The sequence below is a fragment of the Streptopelia decaocto genome (assembly GCF_964273445.1).
Source record: "Streptopelia decaocto genome assembly, chromosome: 3".
In the NCBI taxonomy this organism is placed as follows: domain Eukaryota; kingdom Metazoa; phylum Chordata; class Aves; order Columbiformes; family Columbidae; genus Streptopelia; species Streptopelia decaocto.
The window spans coordinates 1,196,508-1,213,983 of NC_138656.1; the positions used below are offsets into that span (position 1 = coordinate 1,196,508).

Here is a 17,476-nt window from a genome sequence, read left to right on the forward strand (position 1 = left end):
AAGGAGAATGAGCATTTCTCTGAAGCTTTGATTCACTTCAAATAAGTGAATGGCTTAAAACACACTTGCAAGGATAACACGGTTTAAAAAAAGAACAAAACACCAAACTAAAAACTGACCGATTATATTCCCTATTCTGTTTGCTTAGGGCATTAACAATCAGAGATAAATTAAAAGCTTGTGATTCTATGTTTAATTTAACCAGAAAAATATGCTTTAAAAAATTTTAGGATATTTAATATTATGATATTCCTCGTATTAAATAAAACCTACTTATTTCGTAAGGGCAGATGGGCACTTTCTTGTGCGCTCTCTTCAGCTGCTTCAGGATCCCGGCCACGGCCGAGATGGCCACCTGCAAGGAAGAAAAGGGCGTTCGTTGATCCGTCCCACACAGAAAGGTCTCTCTGATCACCTCATTAGACACATCTCAAGGCAGCTATTCAGCGCCCTAAAAAGCCAGTGACAATGACAGTGAACTTCACCACCCCAGTGGCTGAGAATTCCCCAAAAGAAGTAGATCTCACTCATTTCAGGGGATGGAGATAATGGCTTAAGTGTGACCTTCCTAACCCATAAAACCCCCCCACAAAGCATTTTCAGGGGGAAAAAAAAAAGAGGCAGTCACTGGTTTCAAGCAGAGTGAACAGTGCAAACGTAACATGTAAATGGCTCCCTCCGAGTAAGAAGCTGCAGATGGAAAAAGCAGATCTCTGCAGAAGAAACTCTGCAAAATTCAGAAGTAAATGAGAACAAACAGGTATGTTCCACATTTTCACCGTCTGCAGACCTCACATTGTTGATCCAAAAACCTCATGACTTGCAAAACAGAGATAATTACGTCGTTTTTACCTTCCGAACTACAATCGCATCGTGGTTGAGACACTGCACAAAGAACTTGATGGCCCGGACAGGCAGGATCCTGTCATCCCGCAGCAGCAGAGACAGAAACCCAATGCTTATGTGCTCGAACTTCCAGGGACTAAAATATTAAAAAAAAAATATATATATTAAAACCAGACAGTAAGTAGCAGAGTTGCATGTACTGCTTTAGCATATAAATGATTCTATGGATTAAGATGATGTAAATATGTTTTGGACTAATGTAAGTAATACTCTATGCCACTGCTATAGTCAACGAGTTTAAGTGTCATTTAGGGAAACCTCCGTGTTCTGGGAACGCAGAAGCGCAATCAAACATCTTCAGTTAACGGTGTCCTTTGGATGTTGGCATTTCAATGTAGAATACAGAGCCCTAAGGGGATCCTTTCAAAGGTCTTAAACATAATATTATGTTACCAGTTTCAGTCTGTTGGGATGTCAGTGTTATGCAGACAGAACCAGAGCTTTTTTTCTCCACAACAAACAAATATTAAAAAAATAATAGGTCAAACTAATGGACACCAAAGCTGAACTCCAAGTGTGATGATACCGTATATTAACAAATCAAGCTCCCAATGAAAATCAACTCAAGACTCACTCACTTCTTTACCTAGGAAACAGTAACGCAACCTTTCACCCTTTGAGGGTGAAAAATATTGCTTAGTTCTGGTCATGCTAACTGCACTTTTTGATGCAATTGATATTTATTCATGCAGCCAGCCCTGACCCGCCCCCAAAAATTTCTCATAGACAGAAAGGGAGACTTACAGATTTCTTTGTTCCACACAGTCCAGCAACATGTTGACCAGATTTTCATAGTTTCTGAGGGGAAAAGAGGGAATCATCAACCAAACACTGTGACAGAATTGTTTCAAAATAGAATAAAAGTTCCTCAATGAAAGGTGGGTGAAGGCAACGCAGCAAACGCAGCACAAACTGGGAGGGCAGGCAAGAGGAGGAGGAAGGAAGGAAACGATAGGCTGCAAGTCAGGAGAGAAAATACACCACAACAATCCTTGGATATTCTGAATTTGTTGAGCTTAAGATTTATCTTAGCAATTTGGGATGATTAAATCTAACGTAAACATTAGGCAGTGCAAGCTGGTACGAAGGGAAGTTTAACGTACCGCAGAGCCTCAGCGTTCTTTTCTTTCTGCCGCTGAATTCCTAACTGAATCTCCTCGGAGCCGAGACCCGTGAAGTCTGAGCTGGGATGTTCTGATTTCTGCAGCAGCACGGCTATCTCAACACATTTCTCTGGAACCTGTCCATAGAGAACGTCAAGATTTTGGACGGAGGAGCAAATTACAAGTTTTAAAAATACAGGTCTACATTCCTTTGTAACAGAAATCAGAATGTGATAACATCAGAACATTAAATAATATGAGTCTCAAGTGTTTATGTAAGGAGATGCTCTCTGAATCCAAGACTTTATCCCCAAGCAACCCGCCACTTACTGTAAAATCCAACCCAATGGTTTCATACTGCCTATGGATTTTTTCTGCTAGGTCATCAAAGAGTCGGACTATGGATGGTTTTTCCAAGGACATGGCTTTGCTAAGCCCAGAAGAAACAATCGCTGGCCAGGTCTGCGCAATACAGTCCCAGTCATGGAGATTGGCCAAACATACTCCACTGTGATTTCCAAGGAGACAATATAAGGCACCCTGTAAAACGAAAGACGCAATTTTAAGAAGTCAAAGCACGGTTCACATGTGACAGCTATCTACATAACCATGCACCCACAGAGAATACAAATTAATCTTCACGTTACCATATAATTAAAATGTACCATAAACGTTCAGCTATGTGGCCTCTGTCAAAATACTGAAGATTTTTCACAGGATTCTCTTTGTGCTAAAGAACCATTTTAATGAGATTGGAAGCCCTGCCAATTAACTGATGCACAGAACAGCTGACTGATTCTTTGAATTCCATTATAAAGGAGGTTATTCAATGATCAAGTACCACACCTGGCCTTTCTGTGGCCCATAAAAACACTTCCAAAAGACAGACATGAGACAAAGTTAATGAGACCGTACTTTAAATTGCTTTTGAGTGACGTCTTGCCGGTCTGGACGCAAGAACTCCAAAACCAAGGGAATGATATCTCTGCAACAAAAGTTGTATGTTCCCAGAGCTGTGAAGAACGCCTGCTGAGCTTTACTTCTGACCTGTGGGAAGAGACACCTTACTAGACAAATATACACTATACAAAATCACACCCTTAGCCATTTCAGTCCCTTATGCACAGAGTTTACACCATGTATTTGTGCACAGAAACACAATTATATGTAAAGGTTGTAAATAGCAGGCTCACCCTTGCCCACAGTCATTCATAAAAACCTACTTCTTATTTCCAGCATTTACTTGAGAACATCTATAGAGCTAAAGAAAACTCTTTATGTTGCCAAAACCATTCAGTGTGTTTTTCAGATTATTTGAAAATGGAACAGCTAGACTAGCAGAACGCTCTTGAGAGCCCGTAGACATCGTGGATGGATCGGAATTGATATACACACGAGCTCCCAATCCAGCTACCGCTAAGCTCGTTCTGTAGATTTTTAACACCTAGGACACCCTCACAGCTACTTCCTGAAAGGAGATTTAGCATTCCAAATAGTGTCAACCTGCTATATGTTTATTGACATTTTGAATGGAATTATTATTTAGAAGCCTCGAATTAAATCTCTCAAAAAATCGAAGATTTGTAACCTAAGCTGGCAACCTCTCCACTCAGTTCTAAGTTCCCTATTCGACAAAGAAGGGGCTACGTTTAAAGCAAAAACTATGCCAAAATAGGCAACTACTGCAAATGATTAAGGGTTTCTTGTTGCCATCGAAATGAATTGAAAAGTGAAGATCCTGAAAACAAAACTTGAAGACATGAACAAAACAAAATCCATATATTCCGGTTCACAAGGGGTTGTTCCTTACCTGGCCATATGAACTTGTGGACAAACACAAAAGATCTCTGATCATCTCTTGGTGGGAGGTTTTATATTCACAGCCTTCCATCGTTAGTGTTCTCAGCTAAATCGCAGAGAAAACACAAAGGACAGATTGCATTTACATTTCACAAATACGAAACACAAGCGTGGGATTATTGCATCTCTTGCTATACGGCAAGATAACAAATGTGACATTTCCAGTGAAATGGTCGGTGAGGATTTAAGTATTACCTCATGCTGCAACATAACTCTGTCAATCAGCAAAGCCCGGATATGCTGTTTCTTCCCTCGAAGCTGTAATCAAACACATCACTGGGTTTAGATGTCAACATTCACATTAGCAATTTGTTCTGACTGAATTCCCCATGTCCTTTTTTTCTTCTGGAAACAGGCAAATTTAGTGTCGAAATTCTTCTTGGCAGACAACCTCCATGTTTTGCCCCGGTGAAGTTTTCTGTTTGCTATTCCTCTGCAAGCCCAAAGGAAGCTCTGGGCCCAAAGATGTCCCAGAGCACTATGCCAAGAAATGCTCAGCTATTTAGTTGTACAATTTCCAAGTAAAGGTACAAAACAACATTCTTATCAAGAAATTAGATATCAAATGTATGAAAACCGATGAGGACATGAACAAAACCATGACAAAAGTCTTCCTGAACACTAGGAACTATTGCAACCCCCACCTACGTTTTACAAAGAAAAAGCTCACTGACCCTGTTCTCCATCGACTTTTTCACCAGATTGAAGCTTTTCCACCGTGAATCAAACTCATGTTTGTGAGACCCTTGGAACTGTAAAACATCACTAATAATCTGTAGAAGAAAAGTGATGACAAAGAGTGAGTATTTTGCAAAATGAGTAATCTTGTGTTAAGTATTACAAATTATAAATATACCTTTATTATTAGAAATAAAGACTTGGTATCATCTTCTGAATTATCAAGTATATAGCCTGCAATTGGAGGAACAATAATTTATTATGAGACAGGAAAAGAGCTTTAAAAATTAACAATAGTTTTAGTTCTACAAAGCTTAAATTTAAGGATTTAGGCAAAGTAAATGAAACAAGTTTCTCATGGATGAAGTTACACTTGAAAGCACAACAAAACACAGCGCTTTAGATAGAGGGGGAGTGGCTGAACTTACGCAGCAGTTTCCTTGTAACCCTTGCAATTGTTTCTCGATAATTCTCTCTTGATAGATCTAGAGAAAAATGAAACATTTTTATCTTTATTATACAGTAGTATAAAAAGCCATTTCTAGATAAGCAGGTCAGCGGAAAGCTGGAGCAGATTTTTCAGAAGTGGCAGTATGGCCTATTGTAAAAATAACCATCCTGTGATATTTAAGGGCAGTTCTCTCACAGGGCCTTCTTTTCTTTAGCCACTCGCAAGATATTTATAGGTTCACACACATCATTTTTTGCCTTATACTTACCATATTCAACACCAGTGTACAGTTTTGTCTCTTCCAAAGACACCAGACTTGGAACCCTATATGAAAACAAATCAAGGATTACTACACGTTATGGAAACCATTGACTATGTGACTTTCGCTGACGTTTAATTCTTTTTAACAAGTTAAATTACACGCCAGACATTAGGATTTACTTACAGGTGAGTCACCCTTTCTCCTTGCAGAGGAGGCAGAATGTTCCCCGATCCAATCAAGCAGTTATGCACGATAGCAAGACACTGCTGCACATCATCTCTTAAACAAAAAAGAAAACCTGATTACTTATCTGCTAAAGGCTTGAAGACACACAAATGCTAAAGCATGTTTTTTGCTGAGGTTTTAGACGAGCTCTTCAGCTGTATCACTTCCAAACACAAGAGAGAGCACTAATCAAACCAAGGTGTGCTTTTCTGATCCAACCTAATTCTGTTACAGAACTCCAACACCCAACTTCATTTCCTGGAAAACTCGCTTTGGGGATTTTACATTCTGAAACAGTGAAGGAGACGTCAGTATAATGAGATAAACTCATCTCAAAACAGACAGTTTTATGCCAAAAAGTTGTTTTGAAGAAATCTCAGCTAAAAGCCATGCAATAAGGCCAAGAGAAGTCCTCCCCACCACATGCAGGAGGAGGAAATTCACTCTTTATGAGTGAATATTTTACAGCCTGAAGATAAATTATTACGCAACAACATGAACAAGTTTATTTTTTTCCTGTGTTATTTTAGAGCATGAAGGAATTCTTTTTAAAGCTATCTTATCCAAAGTGGTACATTTCGTATCTAGTTACCAATTGTGCCCATTGTCCTCATCGTTGTGGTAAGCAGCTCTCATTTGTAAAATAACTCTGTTCAGCCCTCCTAAGAGGTTCCCAAACTGAAGAGCTCTAAGTACTCAGGCATTACTTATCAGCTCTCCAAATACATGTGTTCAAAGGCTCTTACAATTTTGCATTTTATCTTTTGCAATAGAAAATCTTACTCTGGAGCTCCTAAATATCTTTAAAATGTTTGATTTCCGATTATTACTGAGTGGAATACTGGGGGGGGGAAAGACATTCGAGAAGAACTCAAGCTCCAGAAATACAGCAATTCAAAGCAACAGCAGGCTCACCTAGTATCCCATTTATTCACCCCTGTTACTCACTCAGCAACTAATAATATTCTCTACTCTGGTAGCTTTGTTATCCTTCAAATTTAACTCGCAACTCATGCACTTGGCTATATTTGCCCAAATTGCCACCATTTGTCTCTATTAGGTAGCACAGTGAAGCCCTGACCAAACTGAAGTGCAAGTCATTAGAAATCAACACCTTAACATACAAGGTGTCAAGGAGAACAGGAAGAAAAAATGAGAAATAAACATACCCATGAACCAAAGACTTAAATAGTAAGCACATCCTTTTCTTTTTTTAGTCTAAGTATGCGTTCTGATCGCAGTTTGGTGGTGTTGATTTGTCAAGTGTATATTCTCTTTTTTAGATTAAAAAAAAACAAACATAGGAATTGATCAGACAGAAAAACCATTTGAGTCTGACACACCACGGCCTGTTTTCTGTAGGGCAGGATCTTACAGCACGAGGTACAACGGCACATGAGTACATATAGCGTCAAGGACGTGAAGTTTTAACATAAGAAACACGGAATGTTCAAGATGTCATGCCTGTGAACAGCTTTAGCCATCTGATACTGTAAAACGCTTCAGCACATACTAAACTTGCTGTTATCTTGTGCTTGGGGAACTATCATATGAAGCCAGTTTCACAGCAGCAGTTTCACAAGGCTGGGTGAGGGTATTCTTGCCCCATTCCCATTTGTTATGAAAACACCTCTTCATTTCCAACGCTGCCACTCGCTGCAGGGCCACGCTACGGCCTGAATGGCTGAAGGAAGCGGAGAGGCACATTTCCAAGCCAAAACGGTTCTGTGTTCCACGTCACGGCTCAGGAACACTAATGGTTGTGCCCAAGTAACAGGAGTCTAGAGAAAGAGCTTTGTTTATTGCTGACTACAGTTACATGGAAACGTAACCTGTGGTACGGATTAAAAAAAACCTTCCAGAACAGAAAAAGTCTTTATACCAATATGGTGCCTTGAGATTATTTTTAACAAGTTATTATTTTCAAAATAATATGTTATCCATTTTATGAACTGCACTTCCAAGCTCCATGTACTCTTAAGAGTTACAAATCTTGGAGAGACATTTGGAATAATCTTGAAGACGGTGTAACATTACAGTATGTTACTCCTTTGTTTTTGTAGCGCCAGTGTGATTGGCAATAACTACTTAACCCGGCCACAAATGCACCTTCTCCATGTTCTGTATGAGCACGAACCTGGACATGTCTAGTTGGCCAGCTGCATAGTGCTCCAGCCTGCGGAGCTCGGGCTGAAGAAAAGTATCCAGCAAATAAAAAGCGAAGTTTATTTCCTCAGACGAAGGAACGTGCCACTGGATGTCCAAGTTCCACAGGTCACCTGGCTTACCCCAGTCCTAGAGCAAATAAAGACATTCCGTGTTAATCAAAATAGAAACCAAATTTTCTATTTTAAAAACATAGCATTTAATATTACTAAAAAAACCCAAACACATGAACTAGCTACTGCTTTCCATTTCCTTTGTCCAGTTTTACATGGTAATTGAATACAAAGCTTCACCATCTGTTCTTAAAAAGCCTGACAGCAAAGTCATTGTAATTTTATTTTTGTCAATTTCAGAGGACAAATTAAAAAAAATAAATCTATTTTTTTTGTTGGGGCATTTAATTAAGATTTGTTTGTTAAATGAGTATCTGGTCCAACTTGATCTTCCAAAAGTTCATAAAACAAGAATTAGATTGTCTGTGGTTGTGAAGTTAGGTAAAAGAACACTTTGCAGCAAAATGCACCTTTAAATACAAATAGGCCAGTTGGAAACTGCTGCACTGTTCACCTGTAATGCTGGTGAACTGACCTCCAAGTCTTAAGAGCAGCCTAAGTGTATCACTTTTGATGGCTCAGTAATTGGTAATATCGCCACTTCTGCTTTCATTTGATCAGAAGCTGAGTGTAGAATCACTGTTCGTCTGTTATGCTGCTACCTGGAAACCACCATATCCCCTTTCTGGCGGCTGTTCTGCACTGACGAACCCGTTTTTCCAGGCACACGCCACCGCTTGTGCCAGATGACAAGCACATTGCCAGGAAGAGGAACACGGAGAGGCTGCAGCTCTCAGCCACAAAAGCAGATGAAAGACCAAGTTTGTCCCAGTGCAACAACGCTTCTTATGAGTGGATATTTAAGTTAAAGCAAACAGCAAAATTCTCCTGCTAAACTTAACTGTTTATACCGGTGTACTTCATGTCTTAATTAAACGCATAATATATTACAAGATTAAGAAACACGAGCAGGCACTCTTGCTTATTGTAGTCATGCGATCATTGTAAAACCCCCATCATAAAACACCAACATGTCACGCTATAAAACTATTCAAAACGAGAGTCAGTATCCATTTTTTGCTATCACCATAATTTAAAGTAACATGTAATTTGCCGTATGTTTCAAAGCCCAAAGCATCTTTCAATTACACTTTCCATTGCTGCTGCCTATGTTCAGAAATCTCCAAATAAAACCAAATCATATAGTGTATGATTGTTTTTTTTAAAAAAAAAAGCAAGTCAAATCCTCTAATCCTAAATAAATGAAAATCCTTGCCTTGATAGGAAAGTATTCAGAAAGAGGCTTGTCAAAGCCACCTGGCACACTGCAGTACTCTGTGGGGTAGATAAGTGTAGCAGAACGAAGAAGGTGGTGCAGTAGGTTACAAGACAGAATGTAACCCTGCTTACAGGTTAGGTGGAGGGTTCGCTGCAGTATCTTCCCAAGCTGCTCCCTGTACGGTAGCAACTTCTTGCCATCCACTCGAGTGATCTGATAGGAAAGACAAACGTTCCAAAGGTCAACGGAACTCGCTTTGCTGCGGAGGAACAGAGAGGGTGACAGCGCTCAGCCCGCCTGGACCCAGCTTCCTCCTGCACCTTGCACTGAGTTCACCTTTCACTCCGACCCTGCACCTCAGCTACAACTGCCGCTGCTGGAAATTGCACTAACACCTACAAACTGCTTCTTGATCCTGCCCAAAATTTTCTGGCGATACTCATATATGTTTTGAGATTCATTTAAAAATATTTACCTTTACCCAAAGCATCTCATTTTTTTCCCTGCATGTATCCCTCAATAACTGTTTGTATTAAACACTTGAATATGTTTTCCACATACACACCATATGTTTATTTTCTTCAAACAGCAGCCGCTTATGCCCCATTTAAAACTAGATAAGAAAAATACGTTACGCAATGTCATTCATACAACATTTACTTCGTTTTAACAGCAGAAGTTTAATTTCTTCTGCTTTCAGGGGCACCAAACAGGATCCAATGATAAACACGCACGGGGAGAACGCTTTGCAATACCTCTGACAAAAGCTGAAGGTTCCAAAGCAGCTCCTTATCTAGTTCTTCGTCATGTAAAACATCATCATCTAGAGGAACAAGCAACAAACACGGCTGTCACTCTGCTGCAGCCAACTTCGCCAAACACCCCAAGTCATCAAGCAGATGCTTGCACCCCAAAGTTTCCTCCCGACCCTTTGTATTGCACCAGGTCCAACTGGAAGCTACTGTAGCCAATGTAACATCTTGAAAGCTCTTTGAGAAATTGAGGAATGTCTGGAGACATTTTTCACTGCCACGTGTTTAAAGCAGCATGCTCCTGTAGTTTGATAGAGTTCTGTTGTAAAATTACATATAAGTAGTGGTTGGTTTGTCTTTTTAGAAGAAATACTGGATAGAATGAATTTCCCATATTGGGAAAGCACGCAAGTTTTAAGGATTATCTCCATGTTTAACAAAAGTCAACCCAAACCAAAGCCAGCAACGCCAGAAATCCTATAAACTTACTGACTGTGAGGTGAGTGATCACATTGCAGCAGTGCGGTACAAACAGCTTCAAGGATTCCTCGGGGCGGCACTGGAAATGGCAGCGTAAAAAGAACATTAAAAATATAAAGATGCCTTTTGGATCTCAGTGCACACTGATAAAAATCCTCTAACAACTTTATTGAAAAGGAGAGAAGAACAGATTGTATCTCAACTCCGATTCAATCCAGAGCCTGCCTGGCTTCATGATTTTTAAAAACTCATTAAAAGCTAAATTTAACATAAAGGCAAGAACAATACTTGGTGAATTAACCTCTTGAAATATTGCTATATGCAACCACCCAATTTTAGAAGACATAACATTAAGAACCACCTGTATTTACATGAAAAATTATAGATCTTACATAAGAAAACGTAGTAGTATTGTCTTTTTTTAAAACTAAAGGTGAAGTTAGAGCATTTTCTCTCACTTTTACTGCAGCTCGGCACATGTCAGCAACCATTCGCCCAGCAACTCTCGTCTCAAATATATTTGAAACAGCAAAGTTAAAGACCTTCTCCAAGGCAATCTAAAATGAGCACAAAAAGATGGAGGTTACCTTTTTTCTTTAAAAAAACGAGGTATCATCAAATGGTTGATGTTACATAGAAGGCAGCATCTGTACATAATATTGCTTTAGAAGAGAAGACTGCAACCCTGATTCACATTTCAAAAATCAGAACAGAGAGACAGAGAAAGCAGCTCTGCGGAATTCCTAAAGCTGAGTAAAATGTAACTACCATCACAATTAAAGCTGACAATACTACAAAATAGAGAGATTAAAACTTAGGTGAATAGTAACTGCTTAGGAAAAAGATCCTATGTGTTATCAGTGCGTGTGATTTGCACTCTCCGCAAAACCTCCAGCTCATAGTGCAACTACTGCCTTGAGCAGCAGAATACAGGCTGCTACACAAGTAGCAACGACAAAAGCTTTGGCAAAATAGTTTCAGTTTGCACATTTTCACTTTTTCTTCTTATCTATTGCAACACTTGGTTATAGTAACAGACTGTAACAGCAAATAAAGTGATAAAATAAGCTGTTAGAATGACTTCTCCTAATGTTTATCATCAGTTGGCAAGAGAGCACCGAGACCTTAAGAGCTCTGTACTGATGTATATAAAAATCATAAACCAAATTGACCTGAAGTCCTAAACTTCCCTCCCATCAGCCCCTTCCTTGGTTAAACATTCATAACAGGACACCGAAGGAAGGAGGAATCTGAATGCACCAGTCATTCGCAACAGAAGATTAAGCCCATGTTCCACATACCTTAAAGATATCCTTAGAACACTGAGTAAGGATTGTGCTAAAAGTAGAAGAGAGCCCTAATTCCACGAGACTCTCCAGATGAGTCATTTTCTCAGTTTCAGTCTCCTCTCTGGTTTGTTCCAGCGTGCTGCTCTCTATAAGCCCAAAACATCTGCACAAACACAATCAGTGCAATGTCAGTAAGCAGAACTTGAAAGTATTTTTAAGTTCTTCGTGCTGAGCTTTCACTTACGCTTGGCTTACTTACCTATCCATAAACTGCAGCACAAAATCCTCAAACTCAGCTGTTGCAGAGCACAATTCTCTTTCCACCTACAGTTTTCCAATGCAAAAGAAGCACAACAGGTTGGCTTTTCTTAAGCAAACTCCATATTACTTCCTATATTAACTACATCAAAAACACTTCCAATTTTTGAATTACATAGACTACAGTGCATTTCCCATCCAAGTTTGAATAATCTCGAGTATGCCACATGACTCAACTCTGATGTTTTCTTGGCTCTGCTGACAAGTTTAATATAAACTCCTCTGTCAATTTTTGAGTGTTGCAGCTTTGGGGCAATAAAATTAACCTTCTTCAGTAGCTGAGCCTTCAGAATTCGTGTGGTCTGTAGCCACCAGCTGCTCCCTGAGCTACACAAAGGGTCTTCTAGCACTGCTTAAGATATTTTCCGGTTAGGAGAACCAAAAAATATAACACTTTAAAGAGGAGCAAGTGCATTAAATTATTTCCCATAGGAGGAAACCAGCCCTGAAAAGTTAAAGACTGCATTTGTTTTTTGAAAAATAAATACAAATAGTTTTGTGGATTTGTTTTGTTTTGATTTGGTTTTTAACACATGAAGTTCCAACAGGAGACCAAATTTCTTCCAGTGCCCCAGCCAATCAATGAGTTACCTTTTACCTCGCTCTAAGCTGGACTAGTTTGAAACTAGAAATGAGGTATGTACATCTTACATTACCCTTACATTTCCCTTTATTGTTACCTTAATGTTTGATGGTGACAGGAAGTTTCAAAAATGTAATGCTAACCAAGCTCCTATTTTATTAGGCTCAGAAAAATTTAGATAGCGAGGGGCCTCTGGAGACCAACGTCCTACTCCAAGTAGGGCAAGCTCAGTGTCAAACCCGAATTTAAGTTTCCACTTAAAAATATCAAACCGTTTCAATTTAACATTATCTCTACAACAACTTATCAGTAAGAAGCAATGCTAAGAACACTTGGTCAATTTGCACGCTGATGTCAGCTCCACCACACTACCCAGAAACAAACATGATCCGCATCTTTGGGTTTTCTTGATGCATCTTTGTTTAACATAGTTTTATGTTTAAAGCATTATAGCAAACCTGTTACAGTTCTGAAGCGATTATTACAGTGCTAGAAATGAAACTGCAAAGTGAGGGCGCAGCGCTCTTACCTCTGAAAGATCATCTCTTTCTTGCAAAACAGATGAACAATCTACTAAAGGCACCAAAGTAGAAAATGTTGCAATGAACTGGAATGTAATCTGTTGAGAGTTGCAAACAGCTCCTTAATAAGTGTTACTGTATTCTACACATTAAAAAGCTTTTGCAATTTAGGTAAGGGAGGTAAAGCAAATTACAGAAAAGTAAAAATCCAGAGCCTAATTCTTCCACCCCCAAACTTCAATAGTTGTTACCGATTTCACATAAAAAACTTACCAGCCAACAGTGTGCAAAACCACCTCGATTTTATGAGTAAAGCAACACTTATCTTGTGCTGAACTTTAAAGTTACAACACCCCTATGATCTTTACACTATTTGAATTGTCAAGTAATAGGAATTCTTGAAGATGTGGGCTTTTGGGATCCAATTTAATGAAAACCTTGTGATAAAGGTCTTCCTACTGATTGTAAAAGACTAGGAATACTTGCTAGGAGCTTTGGAACGCCTGTTTTATCTTGTTTTTTAGAGCTGCCCAAAAATTCAGCGTAATGCTAATCACAACCTGGTGTTAAAGATTCACTTGGCATTGTCTGACAAACCAAAAAACATAATCGTAAGTTAGCAGCTCGTAGTATTAACTTCTTACAAATAACATTGCGCAGGAACAAAACCAGGCTGAGAAATTCTGGAAGCATGAATTATAAGAAAATATAAGAAAAAGCTTTCAGAGCGAACTAGCTGGCTAACTATATTAAAAAAAAATTAACAATATTAAGAAAAGGTGTATCCACTCACCATACACTTGCTGAAGTCGTTGGGATCCACCCCCGGCAGGGCTCTCATGAGCAGAGGTAGCATGTGTGTTGGGCCTTCGGGAAACCACTTCCCCCCCGAGACCAGGCTGCGCGCGACCCCGATGACACAGCTCAGCGTGGCGGTGAGCTGGTGGGGCTCCGTCAGCGTCTCCAGTGCAGGATACGTTCTGGGAAGTTCAAGAGCAGTCAGATTAGGAGCAATAATGGTTCTAAAATCTCCAAAGAAAATAAAAATGGATTGAACATGTTATTTTCTACAGAAAAGGCACAAAGTTTCTGCAAGAAGGTGTCAATGGTTCCAAAATCTTTTTTCTAATCTTTTTCCAATGGACTTAAGGTTTCTCTGTTAGAAAATGTTCCTTTAATTTGTTCAGTCTTGTTCAATAAATTCAGGATTAAATAAATGTTCAAACAAATTCAGGATTAAATAATTTGCTAGCAGTTGCAGCACAGGAATTACTAACTGCATAGGCTCCTAGACTGAAAGCTATGATGATTTTAATGTTTGAACTTTCATGCAAGCTGTGTACTTAAAAGCATAAGGTTCTTTTAGTAAGCATGAAAATTTTCCTTGACTGCTTCTAAATAGATAAGGGATATATTAATGTTACATATGTCCATATCTTTTTTATAAGCACCCATTAAGTTATTGTGATTTTTCAACCTTTTTTTACACTCAGTACTTCTTAGCAACACTTCCTGCTGCTATCTGCAATCTCCAGTTCAAACAGGAGTCAGTGCTACCCCTGTCCTACGTCACTGGAAGCACAAAGGACCCATATCCACTCAACGGAATGAATTTGGAAGCGCAGCCAAGGCAAACATGCCAGCGATGGTTTGAAGGGCTGAGCAGACACGCAGTCTGCTCCCAGAACAGCACAGCAGTCGTACCCAGTGCGGCGGCCCCGGCCGGCCTGCAACTGCTCTGCTGGAAATGCTCTCGTACCGCAGCACACCGAGCGCGTTTTTACAGCCTGTTGAGTCAGGAAGGCGTGGAACTCGGGAAGGGCTTCTCAAGACAAACTTATTTCTCCACTGATTTTCGAATACGAGTTGTTAAAAGTACCAAAGACTGCACAGGAGGAGGAACACAGACAGGGACTAGGATGGAAGTTTGTCATCGGGGCAGACAGTTACATTTGTCTTTTGGAATTTCAGGCACTAAGGCATTAGCAATAGTACAAACTCAGTATTTTACAGTGCCACATACTTTAGTGATTTGCTTATAAAGTCAGAAGCCACGACAGTAATTTTAAACAATCTATAACTGTACCATACTCTGACACAAAACAGAAATATAAAATTTATGCTTATTACAACACAAAGACGCAATACCATCATTTATATTTGGGCCAATCGAAAGCTAGTGAGAAGGCTTATGAGTAAAGGGTACAAAGTTGCCTTAAAACTGATCAACCCACTACCTGATACAAAACCAAGGAATACCCTACACTGCACAAGCTATGAACAGCTTCCAGAACTATGCCATTTGCCAGGGGTTTAAAAAAAACAAAGCAAAACAAATAAATTACAATAAAACCCGAAGTTGTCCCTCAGCCCCTGTCCTGACGGAGGTGACTGCTCGGTGGTGCGTACAGCAGCTGCCCTCACTGCAAGCATTCATTTGCAGCAACACAATTCCTTATCATGCAGATGACTGCTTTGCATGTTTACTTGTTGGGAAGGGAACAGGGAAGCTGTCGCGTTTCTGTAGAACTTACTTCTCAAGTACAGGCGGAATTACTAACTCAGGACGCATCAGTGCAAGGTTCTGCAGGGCTTGGGCAGCCTCCAGGCTTCCAGTTTTACTAAACATAGCCAGAAGAACAGGTTGAATAATGCATTTGACAAAGTCTGTAACATCCTGATCAGTCAGTTTATGACTCGCAGGCACAGGAGTTAACCAAGTTGTTTTCTTGTAGCGCTCACGATGCAGCCTCCTGACAACGCCACTGGGTAACCTCTGAAGTAGTTTCATCAGTTTGTTCTGTTCAATATACAAGTAATGCTATTTAGTTACTTGGCAGTAGCAGAATCTGAGCTGCTAAGCGTACAACAGACAGTTAATAAGCCAGTGTCTTGAAATTACACAACAGCAATAAACGAAAACTTAGAAAAGCTCTAAAATACAATGTTTACAATTTGTCATTAACCTTCAGTTCCTAAAATATTAACTATGATGTTGCCGGCATTATGCCTTATGATTTAAAAAATAATGAAAAACATATACAAAGGATATAGTCAAGAATTATTTCCCAGTAACTGGGACATCTTTGAGAGCACTCTCTGTATACTCATGTGTAAAGAAATACCCTATTCTAGACCAAGTCAGCTCCTTTGACCAGTCTTGCTATTTTAATCTGTACTTTCTAGCAGCTCTCAGAGGGAGAGCCGCACATTGTCTGGCAGAGGACTTCACAAGCTACGCCATCAGAAAGTTACGCTTCAAACTACATGTGCGTTAAAATACTTTTTGCTTTGGTTAATCAAAACTAGACTATCCTAACTTGGAGACAGTAGGTCAGTAACACGAAAGCTACGTCACACGAGTAATACTGATGCTGCGTATCACTCTCCTTTAAAGTGCTAACCTATTTTTCCTAGCTATACGTATGAAATAGATCTCTAGTTTTGACGATGTTTGACGAATGCTCCCATAGCTGCGTTCCTGACATCAGAATATTATTTGAATGACAGTACAATAATGTATTTTGCAAATTAAAGCCTCAAACTATTTCACAACCAACAGACAGTCTGGCTGTTGGAGCACATTCTGCATCTATCAACACACTTGATTTCATAGGTTTGACCATTAAATTACAGCCAAACATGCAAACAACTCACCAGCCAGCGCCCATTGTTTGAAGGATGGTAGAAAGAGGCGATGCTATTGAACAGCCCAGTTAAGTGCTTCTGCACTAGTTTACTTGGTCCACCCTGTAAAACAGAAATCACAGAATTTTATTACACAGACTAAGTTACAACGAAGAGGTAACGCAGTAGTACAAGTGAGTACTCTCACCACAGCAACACCTCAAAGCATCAAATCCCACCTGCAAACTCCCTCCTTTCCCCACCCTCAGCTCAGCACTAAGAAGCAAGTTCTCCCCATCTGATGGGATGAGGTTCACCCTAAAAGAGTGAGTCAGTTTTTGAGCAGACCCCACGCATGGATCCACAGCGGCACTTGTGGCTGTTCCGTTCCAGAAGGCCACGGACAGCAGCTGTGGAATCAGCCTTGCACCCACATCCCAAACTGACAAGGAAACAACATCCTTCAAAACAAAACCTGGGCAAATGATAGCCTAAAAACATTCTTTTGCAGAACTAACATTAATTTTAAATACATTCTTGCTTAAAGCTTTGAATTAGTTTTGTCTCTCTTAATGAGGTTACTCACCATCATGGCCGTGATCCACATTACCGCATGTCCTACATCGTAAGCATTTGTTAAGAATCTTGGAACAACCACTTGATTGCTTCCCACCGGAAGATTTAAACTCCTCAAAATTCTGGTAAAAATCTGAAAAGAAAAAAAAAACTGGCATAAATTAATTTTCTAATTGAAAGGTGTTTGGTGGTTTTCTTTTGTTTGTTTGTTTTTAAAAACAATATAGCTGCTGTGAACATCTTTAAAACATCCATAAGCTGAAAGAGCCAAAGGTTATATATGCTCTTCACCGAAAGAATATCATTAAGGGCCATTTCCACAAGAACACAGGATGAGTTGCACAACC

At 39.6% G+C, this 17,476-nt stretch overlaps 1 protein-coding gene across 3 annotated transcripts in view; it reads right to left on the reverse strand.

The window, feature by feature from the left end:
- PSME4 (proteasome activator subunit 4) overlaps positions 1-17,476 on the reverse strand; it is a 47,025-nt gene that overhangs the window by 13,904 nt on the left and 15,645 nt on the right. For all 3 annotated transcript variants that reach the window (XM_082047785.1, XM_082047786.1, XM_082047787.1), the window contains 25 exons: positions 17,140-17,262; positions 16,584-16,676; positions 15,461-15,726; positions 13,720-13,906; positions 12,935-13,024; positions 11,764-11,828; positions 11,517-11,667; positions 10,674-10,772; positions 10,225-10,294; positions 9,739-9,806; positions 8,981-9,196; positions 7,623-7,780; positions 5,444-5,539; positions 5,267-5,322; positions 4,976-5,032; positions 4,726-4,781; positions 4,544-4,642; positions 4,065-4,127; positions 3,820-3,915; positions 2,925-3,056; positions 2,340-2,549; positions 2,010-2,146; positions 1,651-1,704; positions 853-982; positions 274-355 (listed from right to left, as the gene is read on the reverse strand). In XM_082047785.1, coding sequence (XP_081903911.1) covers positions 274-355; positions 853-982; positions 1,651-1,704; positions 2,010-2,146; positions 2,340-2,549; positions 2,925-3,056; positions 3,820-3,915; positions 4,065-4,127; positions 4,544-4,642; positions 4,726-4,781; positions 4,976-5,032; positions 5,267-5,322; positions 5,444-5,539; positions 7,623-7,780; positions 8,981-9,196; positions 9,739-9,806; positions 10,225-10,294; positions 10,674-10,772; positions 11,517-11,667; positions 11,764-11,828; positions 12,935-13,024; positions 13,720-13,906; positions 15,461-15,726; positions 16,584-16,676; positions 17,140-17,262 — 2,854 coding nt within the window. The remainder of the gene's footprint in view (positions 1-273; positions 356-852; positions 983-1,650; positions 1,705-2,009; positions 2,147-2,339; positions 2,550-2,924; positions 3,057-3,819; positions 3,916-4,064; positions 4,128-4,543; positions 4,643-4,725; positions 4,782-4,975; positions 5,033-5,266; positions 5,323-5,443; positions 5,540-7,622; positions 7,781-8,980; positions 9,197-9,738; positions 9,807-10,224; positions 10,295-10,673; positions 10,773-11,516; positions 11,668-11,763; positions 11,829-12,934; positions 13,025-13,719; positions 13,907-15,460; positions 15,727-16,583; positions 16,677-17,139; positions 17,263-17,476) is intronic.